The 21,357-nt window shown below is 37.1% G+C and overlaps 1 protein-coding gene across 5 annotated transcripts in view; it reads left to right on the forward strand.

Moving 5' to 3' along the window:
- LOC129578398 (synaptosomal-associated protein 25-like) overlaps positions 1-21,357 on the forward strand; it is a 36,564-nt gene that overhangs the window by 4,940 nt on the left and 10,267 nt on the right. For 3 of the 5 annotated variants that reach the window (XM_055466893.1, XM_055466897.1, XM_055466894.1), the window contains exons 2-5: positions 2,822-2,906; positions 3,126-3,167; positions 12,002-12,050; positions 19,520-19,637. In XM_055466893.1, coding sequence (XP_055322868.1) covers positions 2,823-2,906; positions 3,126-3,167; positions 12,002-12,050; positions 19,520-19,637 — 293 coding nt within the window. In that variant the 5' untranslated portion in view covers position 2,822. Of the gene's footprint in view, positions 1-2,821; positions 2,907-3,125; positions 3,168-12,001; positions 12,051-14,020; positions 14,070-19,519; positions 19,638-21,357 lie in introns of all 5 variants that reach the window. The other 2 variants (XM_055466896.1, XM_055466892.1) reach the window with 1 other exon arrangement.

Raw genomic sequence — 21,357 nt, forward strand, 5'->3', positions numbered from 1 at the left:
ACGCATCTGCAGTACAAAATTCATATTCCTTTCTGCGGGCCAAGTCAATTTTGCTGAATTGGGCTCGGATCAGTCTCAAATTCGACTTGGACCGCAGAAAGGAATATGAATTTTGTACTGCAGATGCGTTACAACAACGCAACGCATGAAAAATATCTGATATTTTTATGCGATATTTCTATCCCATATGAATAAAAATATCTCATAGTAATCTCTGCATATGAGCGAACATATTTCATAACACTAATAAATTCATATAGGATATGCATTTGGTCCGGATGTGAGGCGGATAACTCCATGCGATACTTCGTTCGTTTTCCAATTAAAAATTCTTCCATGCCATCATATTCGGTGCAAAATCGCTCCCTCAAACCCCGTTTGGCTCCATGCTCATGGATTTACGTTGTACAGAAATGTTCCTTAAATCACAGCGCATTCAAACCAAGATGGAGTATGATACAAATGTTACAAAATGTTATGTGTTGGGATCCATATCAAACAACAAACGCCATTAAATATACAAAAACCGGTAGCAGGCGGGAGCTTTCTAGATTTTCTAAAATCGACATGAGATTCGTTGAAGAGATTACGTAGATCGTTCGAATCGAATTTCGAGGGAAAAAAATATTACACATATTGACGAAAAACATACATCTACTCCATCTCCATCTCCATCTCCCTCGGTTCTAATTCCACCTCCACCTCCACCTCTGTTGCTGCTTGTCTGCCAAAAACGGATGATGATCTAAACTGAAGTTTTCCGAAAATTGAGCTTTTTTCACTTTCTCTCTCCTCTCGCCCTCACCTCCATTTCGTCGCACACTCTCGCTGTTCATTCACAAACGAGCAGTTCAGTACAAATCGTGGCTTTCGTTCACTTTCATTCTGCTTTCCATCTCACTTCAGCCATAAAATACATGATGATTTTTGCTTCATTCAAAAACGGAAAATGACAAAGAGTAGCGAGCGAACGAGTGAGAGAGAAACCGAGTAGATTGGCAAAGTGGCACTTTGTTGCGTGTTTTTAATCATATTGCTTTTGCTTTGGTCTAGACAGCAAACATGCTTACAGTTAAATGTCAATTGAAAACGATATCTAGCAATTGAATCAACCACCTCATTTGAGTGCTTCTTTCACTTTCCTTTTCGGTTCGGTTCGGTTCGACATCGAGTTCGTCGTCGTCGTTTTCGTTTTCGTCATCATCATCATCATCATCATCAATTCCATCATAGTGCGTCGTTGTCGTCGCTGTCGTCGTTGGTCGAGTGTTTTGCCTCTTTCATTCCTGTCCTATTTTACGGTTCTGGTTTTGTTTTTTTGTCACTCTCCCTCTTCAAGTTCACAAAGCATTAGATTTGCCGCGTTCTTTTGCATAGTTCATCAGTAACATTTCATAATTTGTTGAACAGCATTTGCATTTAAAAGCATTTAAGTCGAAACGAAAATATAAAAAAATAAATTCTCTCAATGCTACTAAGTGCTTATTTGAATTTCCGTTTATTTTTCGGCATCACGGAACCATTTATTCGGGAAATTACCTCTGAACAAAATTTCGCCACTTCTTTCTTTCTTTTTATTCGCTTCGTTTTTGTTTTGTATTCCATTTCAAAGGCATTACGATTATTGCCTTTGATTTGGAAGGCGATGGCTTAAGGCCAAAACGCGAACAAACAGCTAAAAGAGAGCTCGAGAAAAAAAAATCGGATGAAATCCAAATCCGATCCGAGGAGGCAAAGCAGGCACACCACGGATGGGTTCTATTGATGAGAGTCATTGTGATTTTATTCTACTAAACTTTGTATCTGATTTATGTGTGTATTTTTTTTCTCTTCTCCTTCTTCTGCGCACCCCATAGATTCTCGAGCTGCAGTATTATTATACACATATTGTATTTCGTCGACATAAATTAAATTGATAGATTCTAAATTGAATTCTATTATCGTATCACGTCTCATTTTGAACACTCGATGGTTGATGGCAGACGGTTCATAGTTTGGATTTTCTTATGCTGGTCTTTGATTTGGTCGGTGGCCTCACATCATTTGTGCAGTATGCGTTTGCTTGCCTTGTTTTGGGTTTTTTTTCTTCCAAGAATTGTTTTTGGCTAGTTGGAACACTAACATTAGCGCAGATAGAAGAAATGTAATCGCAGCCTAATTTTATTGCAAATGGAAATATCCTTCCATTAAGGATCTGCAAACGGCAGACACACTTCCATACACATACACTTCGTCTTGCAGCCAACAAACATATTTGCCATTGTCTAAAAATATACATGCAAACAGAACTATGACGATAGTATCGTGGCGCTCATCGCTTATTTATGAACATTTATTTTATGCGTGTTAGCGCGAGCATAAAATCACTTTTGCCTCCTTTGTGTAAAAATATTAAAGTTTTATATTAATTTGATGTGTTGGAGGGGAAAAAAGTGTGCCATTAAGTAAATAACGAACTGATGAGCTTGAATAAAATGGGTTTTAGATTCGACACAAGGCACACACAAACACACACGCATGAAACGACACAATATGGAAGGCATTGTGTCTATCATCACTATATCTTGTCTCTATCAAGTCTAGAAAAAATGTCGGTATTGAATTTTCAACGCACACACAATTTGATGCTGTGCGTGTGCGTTTATTTGACGAATATCACTTTTTAAGCTCCCACATAGTGTTGTCATGGCTTATGCGTTATTATTTGTTAGAGACGAAACTAAAATTAGACACTCACTCAACCAAATTTAACCCATCCCGCCGAAGATGTTTAGCCCTTTTTCTGACTCAACGCTCACGCACAATGTTTATGTCATTTCAGAATGCCTGCACCACAGATGGATGGATCTGGACCCAGATCCGAGCTACAAGAGCTGCAAGTCAAAGCGAACCAAAAGGCGGATGAGGTAAATATTAATTAGTCAATTAACATATTATCGCTCAATTTATATTAATTCAATCGACCGCAGTTGGAAACGTGAAATTCAGTGAGACTTTGTCACGTGTTTACATTTATTAATCCGATAAGATTGGCATGTTTAATACCACTCTAGTGAAAATTGCTGTGCGCTTTTATGGCTTTTTATTTTCTACCCCTCGTCTTTTTTTCTCTTTTTTCCACACAGTCGTTGGAGAGTACGCGCCGAATGATGCAGCTATGCGAAGAGGTGAATTATTCAAATACAATTAAAATTACACATACTAACTATATTCGAATTGCACGTAGCAACCATTCGTAAAACAAACAAAAAAAATATGAATCCTAAAAAAACGACACTTAATTTAGAGATCCAAGATAAGTTCGATTCGAAATGCAGGCGCCAATGTAGGGTTTAAAAAACGCCTTTTTTTGTTTTTCTCTCAAACCAATTACATAGTTTTGTATCCAACCACTCAGATAAATCTATTATCTTTCTATCTGTGAATGTGTATTGAGTCTTCTCTCATTGAATTTTACATCTGAATTCGTGTGTTATATTCGCATCGCTAGTGAAATCGTGAGAAAGCGATAAATTTCTAGCTCATTTAGTTTTCCCCCCACCTCCTCCCCTACCTCAACCTTCTGACTCAAAAAAGAAAAAAATCCACTAATGTTATAGTGATTATTATTCTGGACGAAACGATTATTATATTAGAAATCAACTATAAATTCCATTTTCTTGATGTTTTTCCACCTTTGTTCTACCTTTGTTCCATCTCCTTCCCCACCGTAATGATAAAAATAATATTGTGTGATACATATATAAAACTATAGTTGATGGGAAAAAAGTTGCCAGATCAGACCGTAGGCACTGTTTTGATAACTGATCTTTGTTATTTTAGTTGGTGTTCTGTTGTTGAAACCGTGTATTCCTTGTTATTTTTCGATTTTCGCTATTCCACTTTGATTCTGATTCTTTCTTTCTATCTCTCTCTCTCTCTCTCACACACACGCACACACCTCCTATTTCACTCTTTTTCACTCTGTCTCCATTGAAGCCGTGTTGTTTTTTTCGATTTTTCTCGAACCCGCTGTGTCCTTCTCCCTTTTACTCTTTGTGCAAAAACGTAGACGTAAAGACAAAGAAAAAGACAAATGAAAAAAGCGCTGACTGATAGTTATACCGTACGTTTATGTAACGACCTACGATTTAATTTATCAGTTGTGTGATTTTAGTGTCGTTTCGTTTCAATCAAGTGATTTTAGTTTTTGCTCTCAATGAACATGAAAATCGGTGCCAATTTTTTTCCAATTTCTATCTCCTTTCTGCTCGGATTTTTTACATTTTCATTTTGCTTTTGCTGTTGTTGTTGTTCTATTCTTGTCTTTCCTGTGGATTTTTAATTTATTCATTCCTGTCGTCGGTGTAGTCGTTTGTCGTAACCGTAACGTTATTCTTCTTCCATTTTTTTGCTGTCATTGTTGTTGATTTTGTTGCTGTTGTGTGTACATTTGTATGTGTAATGCCTGAAATCGAGTAACGAGTCACACAACACACATACACACCATCCACCACATCAGCGAGTGAACACTCTGTGCATACATCGGCTACGTAGATGAACTCGGCTAATGCTACATCTGTATCATATTATCTCTGATTTCTTTCTATTTTCCTCTCGTCATGGGTGTCAATAGAAAAAGTACAACAAACAACTAGATTGTTTAATCTCCACAAGATTTTTGATATGGTGATTTAAGCACAATATATTGACAATATTACCCTACTCCATCCACTACAACAACATAGACATCGTTCATCTCTCCAACACCCCTTCTCCTTCCGCTCTCGCTTTCTCTCTCTCGCTCTGTCCGTATATCATTGGTGTAACCTGTTTATAAGTAGCAGCAGCATCAGCAACAGCAGTAGCAGTAGATAGTACATAAAAAAGCGCGCACAAACGAATGCTTATCGCAACATAGAGATGTGTGCTTGCATCAGATAAATCTTGCACATATTTAAAGTGCTGTTATTCTTTCCGTGTTGCATTCAATTTATGAGACAACATCGACATTTTGATGTTCTGGAAGCATATCAAAGTTTGCAGTTTTAAAAATAGAACGCAGAACAAAACGAAAAAAAACAACAATGACGACACGTACACACACACCGACTCACACATACATACAGAAAATGAGAAACAGAAACCATACGTGCAGAGGCAAAAAAAACTATACATATATTTATATTGAGAGAAGTAAAGTAGAAAATGCATAAATAACAACAAAACAAACAATGAAAACGACAACGGTTACAAAGCATTAAATATCTGATATCCTTCGCATCGAAAATCAACCTAAAGCATGGCACAAACAGTCTAGCTGGTGATGCTTAGCTCAGCGAGCAAAGTTAAATCGTCGAAAAATTGATTCAACGCTCTAGACTCTGGGATTTTCGAGTGCTTTCGACTACTTCTGCAACCGAGCGAGCGAACGAACACACACACACAATTGCCATGCAAAATGTATGAAGGAATAAAAGACATTTCGCAGAACATTTTGTCGCCCAAATGCAATTGTCAATACCTTGAACTAATAAGTTGAACACGTCAGATGGGCAATATACTGGCATCGTACAACATTAATTTGCCATGCCGACGTGCAGCACACACAAACACACACGTTTCTATTTCTCGGAAGTTGTTTGAATGCAACCACCAAAATCCTTTCATTATTTGCTGTGTCACCATTAATCAAGGCAATTTTAGTAAACCAAAAATTCGGAAATGCAATGAAATTTTTTTTTATTGAAACTTAGCATTATTTAACGAATTGAATTGGCAGGTCTCGTACAAGATGCACAACCATCATACAATCAACGGTGCTGCTTGCTCATTTGTTAGGCTGCGGGCGAAACGGAAACGAATTACTTGTTTGGGCAAATGTACCGAAAATAAAACGGTGACGATTACGACGACGACCAATCAAATGGAGTGAAAGTGTCAATAAAATAAGGTGCTGCTCGGCGAAATTGCTTCTCTCGTCAAATTCAAGAGTTTATCGACTATATTGCGCTTCTGCTGGCTGTCCATTTTGCAAAAAAAAATGCGCCGTGCAATGTGTGCTATGTTTTCCCACTCTTCTCCCACTACTCTGATTTCATTTTTATTTTTTACTTGTTTTTTTTTTGTTCGAAGATGTAATGTTTCCTTTTCGCCCGCAGCCTGTCATTTATGCTACGACAATTTTCTACTCCGTTGTGTTGCATTTTGGTTTTCGGTACGGCTTCAGCTGCAATCGCTTGCTCAGGCATATCGATGCTAATTTTGAATGTCTTTGAAATGAACTGTAAGCATTATTTAGCGCCACCTATGCATCTATCTTTCACATCAAGGAAATATCATCGTGATGAAACCGAATGTCATGTTCGTTTTGGTTCACACTGCATATCGATAGATTCAACCGTTTCCACTGTCTGTTTTTTTTCTGCTGCACAAAAAGGAGAACAAAATACATACGTATACGTGTAAAATGGTAATGGAGTGCACGACGAAGTATCAAGCAAAATTGGTGCATATTTTTAGCATTATTTGCATTTTTCATGAACATATTGGATGTGTTAATGTTACACTCTGACACTTTGCGATTGCAATTGTTACTTCGGTAGGTAAAACTGATTTCGACTGATTGAACCTACACGGCTTGATCCAAAAATAAAACGTGTTTTCAATTAGAAATGGAGTACCTTCTCTCTCTCTCTCTCTCTCTCTCTCTCTATCTCAATCTCTTTTTTTATCCATTCTCATGCACATTTTCCATTTAGCAAACGTATACATACGTCTGACGAAAGAAAGAAAAAAACAACCGAAAAAAAGAGAGAAAGAAATCGGTGTTCGAAAAATAGAACAGGCCAAGCGCGTCCAAGAGGAGCAAGTTGAATCGTCAACATATTACAGGCAATTTAAATGCATTACGATGTTAAGCGCGTAATTTCTATTGCAATAAAACAATGAAATTCAATCTAGCTCTTGATAGCGGGCGAGAGTGTGGGAAACAGAGAGCAACATACCGAAAATCTCATTTGCGCTGCTCAGATATATATGAAACTAACATAAACGAGAGAATGAAACAAAAGAAGAAGTAGCAGTTTGATTATTTATTAAAAAGAAAACCCAAACGAAATTCCGTAACCCGATGAGGGTTGTGCAGTAAAGCTTTTGCTTCGCATAAATCCGAATGAATTATTAAAAAATTCGAAGAGTGAGCACTAAGTCCAACTCAAATACAAATACAAATACAAATACATGAATATGAAGAAATTTAATGAAAATAATTTAAAATGTAATAACTTTTGCAACAAAAGCGATGTGCAGAGTGTGTAGGGAATGGAGGTGGATTGTGATCGGTGTACATTTTATTAAAAGCCAGAACAGAAGACGCGAATCGCTTCCGCTCACTCACTCTCACTTTCACGCTCGTTTTTTTTGTTTTTTTTTGCTCCAGCTTGACAATGATGAGCTATTCGACATATGCATATGCATGTAGTATGCGTGTGTCGTTAATTTGGTTGAGCGAATTTTCGCTGCACGACGTGCTGTGATTTCTAAAAATGTGCGCTGTCAAAATGATATTGTGAAAACGAAACCCAAAATGCAAAAAGGGAAGACAGAGATCGCGAGCGAGCGATAGAGGACGTTGAGCAGTAATCGAGAACGGCGTTGTGCAGTTTACAGGACTGGCAGTAACATATAGCCAATGTAATACATACCTTAACACAAAGTTTAAATTTTATTTTGTAAATATTTGGCAGAAGAAATTTCAAATTTCTTTTCTCTCTCGCGCGCGCGCACGCTATGCAAACTGGCTCACCATGCATCACGATTTGCTCGTAATCGCATGAATTCATTCATTCGTACGTACGCTCGTTCATTCGTTTATCCTTCTTTGTGGAGACGCAAAAGCAAAAAGCTTTTTGCCGTAGACATGCAAGCAAAGCATATATATATATATTATGCAAAAATCCCCGAATAAGCTATGCACCTACTCACAATGCCGTTGGATATATGAAAATCTCTGTGGTTTTTTCTCTATGTATTGGTTGTTTCGTGCCTTAGTTGGTGTTTATTCTCTTTTTTTTTCATTCTTTTTCCTCTGGTGTCGTTTGTGTCGTGGTGTTATATTTCGACTTTCTTTTTAAAAGGAGTAGTCGGCCTGTCATGCTAAATTATTTCGCGTTGTCGGTTTTTGATACACACATACACCGAATTAAAATGCCCACACTATTATCGTTGCGCTCAGACATGGTATTAGCAACGGCGAGTGCTCCATTTATGACAGCAGATTACAAGAAACCCCTTCCCTCGCAAAAAGTACGCGGCGTTTGCAAACGGCAGTGTGTTACTTCGTATTTTCTTCTTCTTTTTTTTTCTTGGAAAAAGGAAGAGTCGCATTTACATAGCTCATCTAACCAGTTGAGAGTAACAACGACAGCATTTTCTTAAATGGATGTACAAATTACGCCATCTATATAAGTACATTAAATATGAAATTACCATACATTTTCGCCGTGAAGATTACAGTTAGAGTATGTTCTGTCTCTCTCTTTTTCTTACAGATGTACATTTTCGATATGTTATTAATATGTTATTGCCCGACATATTTATTATTATGTTATGTTGGGATTTTTTTTATCTTAATAACGTTATTAAAGATTTGACATAATAATAACATATTATCTTAATAACGACCAAAAAAATCGCAAAAACAGTTTCATGTAAAAAACATGTCAATTTTTTTTGCGATTTTTTTGGTCGTTATTAAGATAATATGTCGATATGTTAATAAACATATTGGCCGTTATTATTATGTTATGTTGGACCAAATATACCGCCGTTATTATTATGTTATTAAGTATAGTTAATAATATGTTATTGCCCGCAAATCTGTACTTTTTCTCGATGATGTCGCACAACGTACGGCACACACAATGTTCTAAAGTATTGAAAATCATTGACGTTTCGAAATCGATGTAGATGAAGATAAAATATAAATGTGTTCTGGGTGAGTGCGATATATGAATGTAATTTATAAAATACAACAACAACAACAGCAACAACAAAAACACACTCACATTCGAGCACGGCGAGAAAGAGACAGAGAGTGAGAGGGTCAGTGAGAAACGGAGAGACTGAATCTCGAGCAAGAACGAAATCAGAATTTGAAACGAATATGAAAAGGCGAAACACACGTGATAGGGCAGAAACGCAATCAGCAAGACACAGTCAAGAGTGTGAATAGCAAATGAACAAATCGAAAGAAGAGAGAGAGAGAGAGAGAGAGAGAAAGAGAAGATAAAGCGAAATGAAAAAACACACAACAAAATATGAAGATTTGTACGTGTTCGCGTTAAAGAGAAACAGAGACGGAAACACAACAACAACAGCAACAGCGGAAAAAACGAATTGAAGAAGGAACAGCGACACAAAAAAAATATATCGAGAACATTTATCTGTAAGGCGAATGTGGTAAATGCATTGAACACCATGTTTTCTCACACTTTTTGTGTGTATTCATTTTTCATCGTTATTTCCGTTTTTTCTGGTCTCTTTTTTATTATGCATTAAATACATGTTTGAATGCATACATTGTGTGCAAAGTTCTACTTGACTGTAAATATTGCCCTTTCCTTTTTTGTGTTTGGTCTCTCGTTCTCTGCTCGCTTTCATTTCTTTCATTCGTTCGCTCGTTTGTTTGTTCGTTGGGTGCTCGCTGTTTTTTTTCTGTTGTTATTCGTTTCGGAAAAGTAGTCCTGCGCTCATTCCCAGCAGCACTCTCACGCTTCGAGAATTCCATTGAATCTCCGATACATTTTTATATGGATTCGTTTGTCGCATAAAATTCCACAATATTTTTTTTCTCTGCCCTTTGTTGCTGTACTGTTGCTGCCGTACTGGTGCTACCATTTTTGCCCCCACAAAAAAGACCAGAAGAAGAATAATAAAAGCAAAAGCAAAGATGAAAGAGGGTCCCCAAAACGAAAAGTTACATGCTTTAACTTCTCCACTCAATTTTTCATTTATATTTTTGCAGAAATGTGTATATTCCAATGAGAGATAACAAGTTTTTTTTATCTATCGCCCAATGTTCGCCTCGTATCTCGGCAATAAATGATGGCATCTTAAATGCTCTCCGCATTGTCTCGTTCGCACAGTTCTTAATGAACTGAAATTTATTTGCAATGATTCCTCGCGGTTTTTCGTTCAGCAGCACCAGCAGAAGCAGCTGAACAAAGGCGAATTTTCATTTTATGAGAAATGACAAATGCTGACTAGTTCTAAAGAGAGAGAGAGAGGCCATGCCATTGCGCGCTGTGTGTGTGTATGTGTATATGATGTATATTGTATAGTATGGTGTGGGGATTCGATGAACAAAATGACAATTTAAAATGATGCACACCCGCTTATTGTCTATTCAGTCGTTCAACGAATTTGACAATTTTCACTCACCATCCCCTTCAAAGCATCCGCCCGAAAATTGTGTGACTGCGATGAACTGAACAACAACGTGAAAATTGATGTTTAATCAATTGCGGCCAAACCGTCGAAATGATTATGCGAGGAGTGGAGAAAACGATTCAGAGAACGAGGAACATTGAGCAAAAGAGAGGAAGTACGGACACCAAATCGGCGGATGAAAGGGAAATGTTCGAAAATGGCATTGAAAAGTTGCAGGCAACGAAAATTTCTTGAATGAATAATATCGTGACGCCCACCAGGGGAGCAATAAGTATTTTAAAAAAATACACATACACACATAAACAGAGCGAAAAGCCTGCAAATTGCGCAATTTTAAGAAACAAACTGAGCATTAAGCATAATTATTTATTAAAATTGTATGTCGAGTTTTCCCATTGTCAGGCCGTGCAATTTATTATTACCCTATCCAAAATAATGCATGTCTGTACGGAACCGTGAAAAAATGTCAGGCATGCACTGCACACTATCCATAAATCATAACATACATGTGAGCTTTCGCACCCATGTGCGGGAAGTGAACACAGAAGTAGCTAGCGGGAACGGGAGGAAAAGCGAGAGAACGACGTCGAAAAGGAGCAAGCAAGAGGAGAATGTTTGATGGCTTGAGGATGCTTCGTAAAACAATATTACGGAATTAAGCTCTCTAATACGTACTTCAACTTTTCTTTACGGCGCGTGCAATTCGCAAGAGCGTTGTTTCGAGTAACAATTGCACTCTCTCCAGTTTTTATTACGGGCTGAAAGACATTGAGAAAAATGAACACACACGAAACGAACGTCAACGAATTAAAGTGCGAAGACGGTTTTCTGCACGTTGGATTTAATTGTTATCGGCAAACTTCCTGAAAATCCAAGTGAATGATATGCAACACCACTTGCCACGTTCGGGGGATGCTTTGGTTAAGATAACGAAATTACGTGGCAATCGAAACAGAGCAGATTGAGAAAGAATGAGCATAAGAAAGGACCAACTTAATATTAAGCGTTTATGGTTATGTTGTGTGGTGTGTGTATGTGCAATTTTTTTCGTCTTCTGCTCTCACTCAATTCACTCCTTGGTGAATCGTAGACGATGTCGAAAATGATGGTGGTGATGAAGACGCTTTGGCTAAAGCTTTTTAGCAAAATCACGCTATTTCTCTCACGTTCTCAGCGAATTGTCATTGGTATTTGGTGTAAGAGCGGATTTGATGTATTTTCTGCAAACAGTTTATCGAAACAAATCCCTTTTGCAGCACATTCGGCTCAGCCACTGCTGATCCAGCAAATAACATGTGCATTTGATATCCATGTTTTGCTTCTTATTATTTATTTATTTATGTATGTGTTGTTTTGTTAATTCCATATTTTACATTTCATCTTATTTTGACTTTAAATATATAATTTTTGAAATCCGAGGGACGAATTCCCATTAAGATTTCGTTGTTTGTTTTTTTTAGTTTAACATTTATTTAATATTAATTTTCTGTATTTTTTTTTTAAATTTTAATTTTCATGTTGTGTTTTTCTTTCGGTTCGATGTAAATTTCGAACGATAATTGGGGTATAGAGCGAAGACGCTGGCACGAAAACCTTGAATTTGTTGGAACGACAAGGCGGTAAGAAGTTTTTAATAATTTGCTTATACTTTGTATTTTCTTTTCATTTGTTTTCAATTTTTCGTAACCGACTTAATCGTGCCGAACTCATTTTTCGATGAAAGGGATGGGTGAGAGAATCGAAGTTTTGCAAAAACATCTGTCGCCGTTTTGTGTAATCAATCCATTTAATCCATAATGACGAATTGGCTTGGTGGTATGCTTCACACAGTGTCAGTTGTAAAGAACATTTAAACCGATATAACCAAATTGTTTGCTGTCAAACTTTGTCTCGCTCACGCCAACTGTCGCACTGACTCGTTCGTGTACGAATTGCTGTTAGCGTAAAAGAGACTTTGTTCGCAGTGGACTCAGTTTAGATGTTCTTTAAAATAACCGAATCCCTTGCCATAGCATACGCTTGTTATTTTTTTTTTGCTCTTTTCATTTTGGAAAATGAAGACACTTCTCGTTTTTCAATGATTTCGGTTGTTTCTCTCGGCTTGGTGTGTATCTCCTCCTCTTTCTGGTTCGGGCCGCGCATTTTATGTGTATGTCTCGATTTCATCTCCCCGACTCGACTCGATGCGATTCAACTTAATGCCTGTGCTTGTATCTATCTACCAAAACGTCCCCGACACACAAAGAACGATTTTTCGGCTTGGCATTTTGATACACATTAACAATTATTGTTTATGGTGTTTTGGCACAACATTCGGTGCTATCGCTGTTGCCGCTTCTGTAGAGCCTACACACTTGACAAAACGGCAAATGGGACAGTCAAAAGAAAAGAGCAAAAGAGAAATTTAGATTTATTAACGACAGGAAAAAGGGGTTAAGGAAGATACTCATACTCTCTCTTTCTCTCTATCTCTCTCTCGCCCCCGATCTGATGAGCACGGAGAGCAGTCGGCGCGCTTTGAGAGCGACAGAGACACACAAAGCTTTGTACGCTTTTGTTTGAAAATAAGCACCATGTGTAAACTACACAAACAAATGAACGGAACAGTATGTGGCAAAAAAGGAGAGAAAAAAAGAATTACCAACCTAAAAATTTTAATCAGACAAATTGTTTTTCTGTTTGGAAGTTTTCGGGCACAGCATGAAGGTTGTCATGTAATCATCTCGATTCAGTATGAGAAAGAGAAAATCTGATGCGAATAATCTCTATCTCAACAGGCATTCGCATTCAAAATTACAAATTACGAATTACCGCAGTGAACCGATCTCGTAAGCTTAGACGAAGCTAACACACGGCCATGTGTTGGCTTCTTCGAAAACCCTTTTTGGCAACACGATGTTTGTGTTTAAAGCTGAATAAAATCGATTAGGCTGATGTTAGGATATATATATGAATTTCGTTCTTTCATCGATTTTTAATTACTTTGTTCTGCCGGCGCGCCATGTTCCATTTCATTGAATTCCATTGCGTTTTTTTTGTTGACAGATCATTTGAGTAGTTTGGAGCGAAAATGTAATAGTTGCGCGGAAAAATATGTCGATGATGAATGAGTGGAAAAGGGATAGCTATATAGTATACTTTATAGTAAACTATAGTGAACTATATAGCTATCTCTTTTCATTTGATATTTTTCCGCGCAACTTTTCTGTATTACATTTTCGCTCCAAACGACTCATTTATCCCCCATCCTTCTCTTCCGTTGTCTCTGCCTTCGTTGTTATTGTTGCTATTGTTATTATTGGGATTCGATTTGTAGAAAATAGCTGTTGTTGTTTTTTCAACGGATTTTTAGGTGAACTGATTTCTGAAAGCTTTCAGCTTCGATCGAATGGCAAATAGACATGTTAAAAAACAAAATATTATTCTTTTCTTTTGGTATCGCTTTCACAACAACACACTCTCACAAAAATACACAAATGCACACATGCAATCGAGTTCCACTGCTACGAAACAATTCTTCTTCAATGTTATTTCTTTTTTTGTGTATCCTTTTTGGTTGCCGATTTAATCCGAATTTTGCAATATTTAGAGTACTGAGACCGGAATGCGCACGATCGTCATGTTGGATGAGCAAGGAGGTAAGGGCAACAGTTGTATTTGTAGCAAGTGGTGTAATGAGAAAGCATTTTCTTCTGTACATATACTTCTCTTCACTTTTTTTGTTGATATTGTTGTTTGGTTTCATTTTGTCGTTGTTGTTATTTTCGGTTCATTTTATCCTCTTTGTTTTCGTTGGTTATTTTATTTTGCGGAAATAAAACACCCCCAACCATAAAAAACGCAAAAAAAAGCAAAACGAACATTCTAAACCAAATAGTAAAATCCATACATAAACACAAACACAGTCATACACTCGAGAGAAAAAAAAACACAGAACCGGATTCTTTTCGTCTAAACATTGTTGTAATTTGACCATATACTCAATATTTTACGTCATTTTTCGCTCAAAAACCTGTGCTAAATCTATGAAACCAAACCATTCGGCAGGCAACCACATCATATCGCTGCTGCATAGCCTCGAAACATCCATTTTGTGTATGGCTTGGTTTTTTCTGCTTCTCCGTTGTGTGTGTGTGTGCATGTGAATAGAAAAAAGAGACAACGAATGAACCAGACACACTACTGAAAGAGAGCACATTCGCCAGCAACTGAATTACAATGAATGCAATCGCATTCGGTAAACAGAGGGTGCGAATAAATGAATGTGAAATGGGTGCAAAATACAACGACAACAACCACAATAAAACAGAACAGAGAGAACAATGTAGTGGCCGACACGAAGGAATAAAATTTAATTCGTTTATTATTTTCACCACCTTTTTTTGCGTGCGGGCTTTTTTCCGGCCAATTGATGTTTGTCATTTGTTTGTATTCGCTTAATCATAGTCGGTTCCAAAGCGTTAAAGCACACCTTCCATGAATGCGAGAGAGAAAGAGAGAGAGAGAGAGAGAGAGAGAGAGGGGTGGGGGGGAGAGATAGGGAGAACGAGAGAGCGAGCGAGCGAAAGAACGTTGAGCACGCAATATCGGTGGCACGAGCTGCCCACCAATTCGGAGGAAAAATTTTGGAATTTTTTCTCGGGTTCTGACATGAGTCATTCGTTTCAATATGGACGCCAATCATTCAGTATGTGTACACTTTTTGTGTGTTCACTCTCACTCTCTCTCGCCTCACATGCAATATTCATCTGTCAATATGTTTCGTCTTTAATCATTGGTTTATTCATAGATCATCCGTACCCATCATAATTGCATAAAGCGTTAACTGCTTTGAGCGTTCATTGTCTGTCTCTCTCTCTCTCACTCTCGCATTTTATTCACCGTTCACTTGTTCGCTTTTCTCCGAATTTTCGTTTCGCATTGCAATTCAGATCAAATGTTGATTCACACAATGAACCGAATCATCACGGTGTTGCACGCGTTAGTGTTTTTAATTATTTATTGAGGCAACAAACGAACAAATAAGCAGAAAACAAAAACCAGTGACCGATATAATCGGAAAAAAATTTCTTGTTATGTTTTTATAAAAACACTACTGAGGAAAGGATGAGAAAACGACCGACAATCCCAATGAATAAAATCATTCATTCGATATCTATCTCTATCACTTGCAAAGCTCCAATCCAAAATTAGTAATTCTTCTAGCTCTTGATATTAAAAGCGCGTTTCCGTCAGTTCCTCATGATGCTCCTTTAAAAGTTTGTAAATCGTATGGTTTTTCAAATAGCGCGGTTAAATTAATTGAATCAATTTATAGTAACATTCAGCAAAAAGTTAAAGTCGGCGATCAAGAGTCAAACTTTGTTTCAATTAATAATGGAGTGTTTCAAGGTAGTAATTTCGGCCAAACTTTCTTCTCCCTTTACTTCAATGATACTCTCAATGTGTTTGAAAATATGAAAGGCCATTTGTTCGCGGATGATTGTCAAGCACATATCGAAGTAGCTTTTGATAAAATAAACTCTGACCTTGCCAAGTTAAATGATTTTCTTTTACGTCGCGGTATGATTATAAATAAATCAAATGATTATAAATATATCAAAGCATCAAACGGGTCGGTTGAATTTTGATATGATCAATGAAGTGAAATTAGGTGATGAAAAAATCGAATTCTGTAAGTCAATAAAGAACCTTGGTGTTATTTTTGACGAAAACTTTACTTTTCAAGAACATGACAAGTGTAAATTGCAAAAAGTGTATGGCGTGTTGAATCGCATTCGTCACACTAAGCGATTTATACCCAATTACGTCAAACGTGATATGGCTGTAGCTCTGATAGATTCCATAATGGATTATGGAAATGTGGTAACATACGGCTGGGGCGCCCACAGCACCCAAAACCAGGTGCACCGTGATCTTGTTGCTGATAACGACAAGATTCGATACATTTACGGATTAAAACGTAATGATCATGTTACTGAATATCGTGAGCGTTTGAGTGGATTGACTCCTGAGAGCAGAGCAAAACTGCAATCAGCAGTCTTGATATTCAAGCAGTTGTCAAATTGTTCGCCTGTGTATCTGAATCGCATGTTTGTTCGTAATGGTGAATCGTCGCGTTATCCAGATAATCTTCGCATGAATTTCAATCCGCGTACTGCATTTGATACTCGCGCATTTAGTTTCTCTGCAATCAATTTTTGGAATAGTATATCGGTCGAAATTAAAAATTCTAAATCTCTAGTCGCGTTTAAAAATAACCTAAAGCATTTGTTACGTTCCACGCAGTAAATTTGTAGATATTTTTCAAATAGTAAAATACTCGGACCATTGTTATGAAATTTCTTATCCAATTTAGATTAAGTTTGACTTTTCATTTGATTTTTCTCATTGATGTTAACGTACTTTAATTGCAAAAACTCATCATCATTGTATTTCTCCTGGTTTTCCAGAACCAGGCCGGTTTTACCATGGTTTTCCGGACCCAATTCTGGTATGAAAGCCTCACTTTTATATCATCCCTCCCCTGACTGTATTCTCTTTGCAAAAGACGCACCATGGGTGGAATTTATGCCGTATTGGGTCTCTGACCAGCATGTTCTCAGCTTGCTGGGAACACATATTGGCATAAATGTAGGCTCCGTAATAAATAAATAAATAAAAATAAATCAAATTCTATTCCATCGAATTGCATTAGTGTGCAAGTTATTGCTGTATATGCATGCCACTTCCTAAATGATAAAAATCGTCTTGCATTTTTTAAAAGGTCGACCGTTCCTAGCGTGACATTAAACTAAAATATTCTGAGATTTTGAGGATATTCAAAATTGAATCAAGGATCATAGATCGCGCTAATGTGAATGCTACCAAAATTGACATGAGCGAGACATATATTTTGGAGAAAGACGAAAATGCAAAATTGCAATGTTTTTTTAGCAGCCGAGTGATAGAATTCCACAAACCGATATGGTTTAGAAATCTCTTTTAGATATAAACGAAATGAAAATTCGGTGCGCATTAATTAAGTTCGCAAAGTTCATTAATTTGAACTCATCTCTCTCTGAGTGTATATGTGTGCACACTACACATGTCGTTGCGCTTGGTAATGAATTGTCGGTGATATATTTTCTGTGTACTGACATAAAAGTTCGTTTGTCCGCTCAGATTGTCGGTATGCGCGCCCATCAATTGCCTGAACACACTGAACGTCGAAAGTTTAAAAATGAATGGCTCACTTGATGTACGTTCGTGTGCGTTCTTTCGTTCATTTGTTCGATCGCCCCTTCGTTCCATTTGATTGTACGCACTTGCATTGTCACACCGAAACCACTTCATAATCGCGGCGACCATGTTATTGGAAAGCAGCCATTTTTGTCAACAGATAACATTTATAATAAGAATAATGATAATAAACGGAGAGAACATAAACGATTACAGAAATAATAATTCATAATCATGGAAGCACACCATTATTTTGGTCGGAATCGCATTCATGTGTGCGAGCGGACGAGCGCGCGAGTTGAACGCTACGACGCGGTAACAATGCCGTCGGTTCGACTCTATCTCACTTTCTCCCACGAGCCATATGTACATGCGCCACATATCATCATACCACAAATTTTGGTCCGGTGTTTACACCGATTCGCCATATCGCTGGTTAAATTTCCGCTTTTAATAGGAAATCACCGATTGATGTGGTGAAAATATTTCATATTGACCAGTGAGCAATTTGCTGTTGCTGGTGCTGCTGCGAGCATGAAAGCTCTCTCTCTCTCTCTCTCTCTCTCTTTGTCGCCTCATCATATGTGCACCGACCGGGAAAAAAACCTAAAAATAATGGCATGACACACAGGCATCAGTACACATTTTGCCCAGACAGCGATAGACAACGGGAAAGATCATCTGTTAGCGATAAAATGCGGCATGCATACCGAACTCAAAACATAATTCACCAAATATTACACTTTGACACATGAACGTGCATATATCCACAAGATTTAGAGTAAACCAATCGAATGACCGACCAATCGACCGTCCGCCCGCAACTCGCCAACACAACACACACACAAATGAAAAAGCCCAAAATACACCACCACGCACTCTATTAGTAGCATATTAGGATGAAAAATTGTTCATTTAGTGTCGATTCTTTGTTCCTATTTAGCTGCAATTTTCATTTATAGCCATAGTACATAAATACCAAACCTTAATCTGTTTACCCATCATTAAATGTTGTATGTTAGCCATAATCGAACGTTTTTCTAGCTGTAATGCATGCAATTCAATCACTTCCTTTTGTTTTGTCCATTGATTTCGATTTCTATCTCTAATAATTGGTCAGATAGAGGCGGAAAGAAACGCGCGCGCCCACAACCGAATAATCAACAAGAACAAAATACTGGCATATGTCTCCTTTCATATTTGAACGTTGTTATTTCTTTCGCTTTTTTTCCTTTGTCGTTGCAATGAGCAACGGAATTTTCGTCATATTTCGGTATTTTTTTTCTCCACCCAGATAGGGGATTGCAAGAAAGCCCATCGAGAGTAGTATAGAAAGAGAGAGAATGAAAGAGAGAATAATATATACGAGTATATGTCAATTTCACGGTTCATTTAATGCCATTTAATTTAAGTAATTCATGAAGTGTACGCCACGATGAACATATCGATTGGCTCACTTTTGTCATTGAAATTTTCCTCGTGCAAAATTATGATTGGGAACAATTGAAAAATAAATTGTCGACAATCGGTTACTCGTTTTTATTTTTCTCTCTCTCTCGTTCTCTCCCACTCGTACACTGGCTTTCGCTCCTTGCTCTTGTATACCATATCCTTACACATACATATACCTTCTGCAGCGTTTGCATTCTAGATTCGCTTGATTTGATATTTGTTTTTCTGGCATTTAGCATTTAGCATAAATTACGGTAATCCATCATTTTCCCTTCTTTCTTCTGTCTTTTTTGCTGTCTCGGTTGTCGATGCTGCTGCTGATGCTGTTGCTGCCGCTCGCTTGTTTTCTTTCGTCCGATGCGACATGTCTTGGAATGCTGATGCCGATGCTGATTTTGTGCTGCACGACAAACAGAGCAATTGGATCGCGTTGAAGAGGGTATGGACCAAATCAATGCGGATATGCGTGAAGCTGAAAAGAACTTGAGCGGCATGGAGAAATGCTGTGGCATTTGTGTGCTTCCTTGCAAAAAGTACGTACATCTTTTATCCACTGAAAATGTCATACACACATACTACAAAAACAAACACAAGAAATGAATCGTCAGAAAAAAAACAACAACAACAGCCATCACCACCACCACCACCACCATCGAATATCGAAAACATTTTGATTTAGTCATATCACATTCAATTCCCCATCCTCTCTTCTATTTACTTCAACTTTCCGCATTGTTTATTTGTTTCTAATCTTGAGTTGTGTTTTTGTTTGTAATTCATTTTAATCACTCAATTTCAAATCTGAATCAATATCTTTCTTTCTCTTGTATTCAAAACAAAAATCTATATATACATCTATCTACCAGTATACATTTTACAGATTTACAGGCAATAACATATTATTAACTATACTTAATAACATAATAATAACGGCCGATATATTGATCCAACATAACATAATAATAACGTTATTAAGACTCAGCATAATAATAACATAATATGTTATGCGTTATATCGGGTTTTATCTTAATAAATCCTAAGATTCGGCGGTAATAACATTTTATTAACTATAATAATAACATATTATTAAGATGGATTTATTAACTGAATTAATAACATTTTATTAAGATACAATCTTAATAACGCTTTTTTCGCGCATTTTTTTCACCGGAGCACTGACAAGTTGTTTTTTCACTGCAGAGTATACACATGAATTTTTGCACTGTTGCAATGAAATTAAAATGACTGTTTGAAACGGAATTATCATGTATTGAACTTAACCATTAAGTTTAGGAAATCTCGACCTTGAAAGGATCAATTTACCATATTTTGTCTGCATTGTTATAGGTGCTTACACCATACACTGTACACCCGTAGTGAAAAAAAAATCCAGTGCTTTTTTTCTCTCCAGCCAGGGAAAAGAATGCGCGAAAAAAGCGTTATTAAGATTGCATCTTAATGATATGTTATAAATTGAGTTAATAAATCCATCTTAATAATATGTTATTATTATAGTTAATAAAATGTTATTACCGCCGAATCTTAGGATTTATTAAGATAACACCCGATATAACGCATAACATATTATGTTATTATTATGCTGAATCTTAATAACGTTATTAAGATAAAAAAAATCCCAACATAACATAATAATAAATATGTCGGGCAATAACATATTAATAACATATCGAAAATGTAAATCTGTAATACATTTACATGAGACTTGCAGGTAACTGTAAATAGATTTGTTTCAAGCGTCGTCTTTTAAGTGAGAGAAAGACGAAACGAACAAAAAAAAACGGGCGAGAAAAAGAGACACATACGTAGAGAGGGAGAGCGAGAGAGAAAAGCATAAAACTTTCAAGTTCTTTTACATGGAAGTTTTCAATGTACATTGAAGTGTGTGCGCACAATGCAGCCACCAAAAATAACTGAGTTACGGCAAACTACTATAATGAGTTAATTCAGAAAACATGGAAACACACTGCACAGTGCACACTCGCAGTACACTCAACGTCGTATAGCGTCGTTTGAAGTCACACATAAAAATTGAAAAAAAAATATTTTTTCTGAACAAAAGAATCGTTCTCGATGCCACGTCCAATTGATGACAAAATGCGACATACATTGTAAATCGCACCGAAAACGTCAACATCCTACACATCACACTACGAAATTGGTGGTTGAGGTTTTTTGTCGCTGTCGCTCACTCTCTCTCTCTCTCTCTCTCTCTCTCTCTCTCTCTCTCTCTCT

The sequence above is a fragment of the Sitodiplosis mosellana genome, unplaced genomic scaffold (genome assembly GCF_009176505.1).
Source record: "Sitodiplosis mosellana isolate CC-2019 unplaced genomic scaffold, AAFC_SMos_1.0 Smas_scaffold_6226, whole genome shotgun sequence".
Lineage (NCBI taxonomy): Eukaryota > Metazoa > Arthropoda > Insecta > Diptera > Cecidomyiidae > Sitodiplosis > Sitodiplosis mosellana.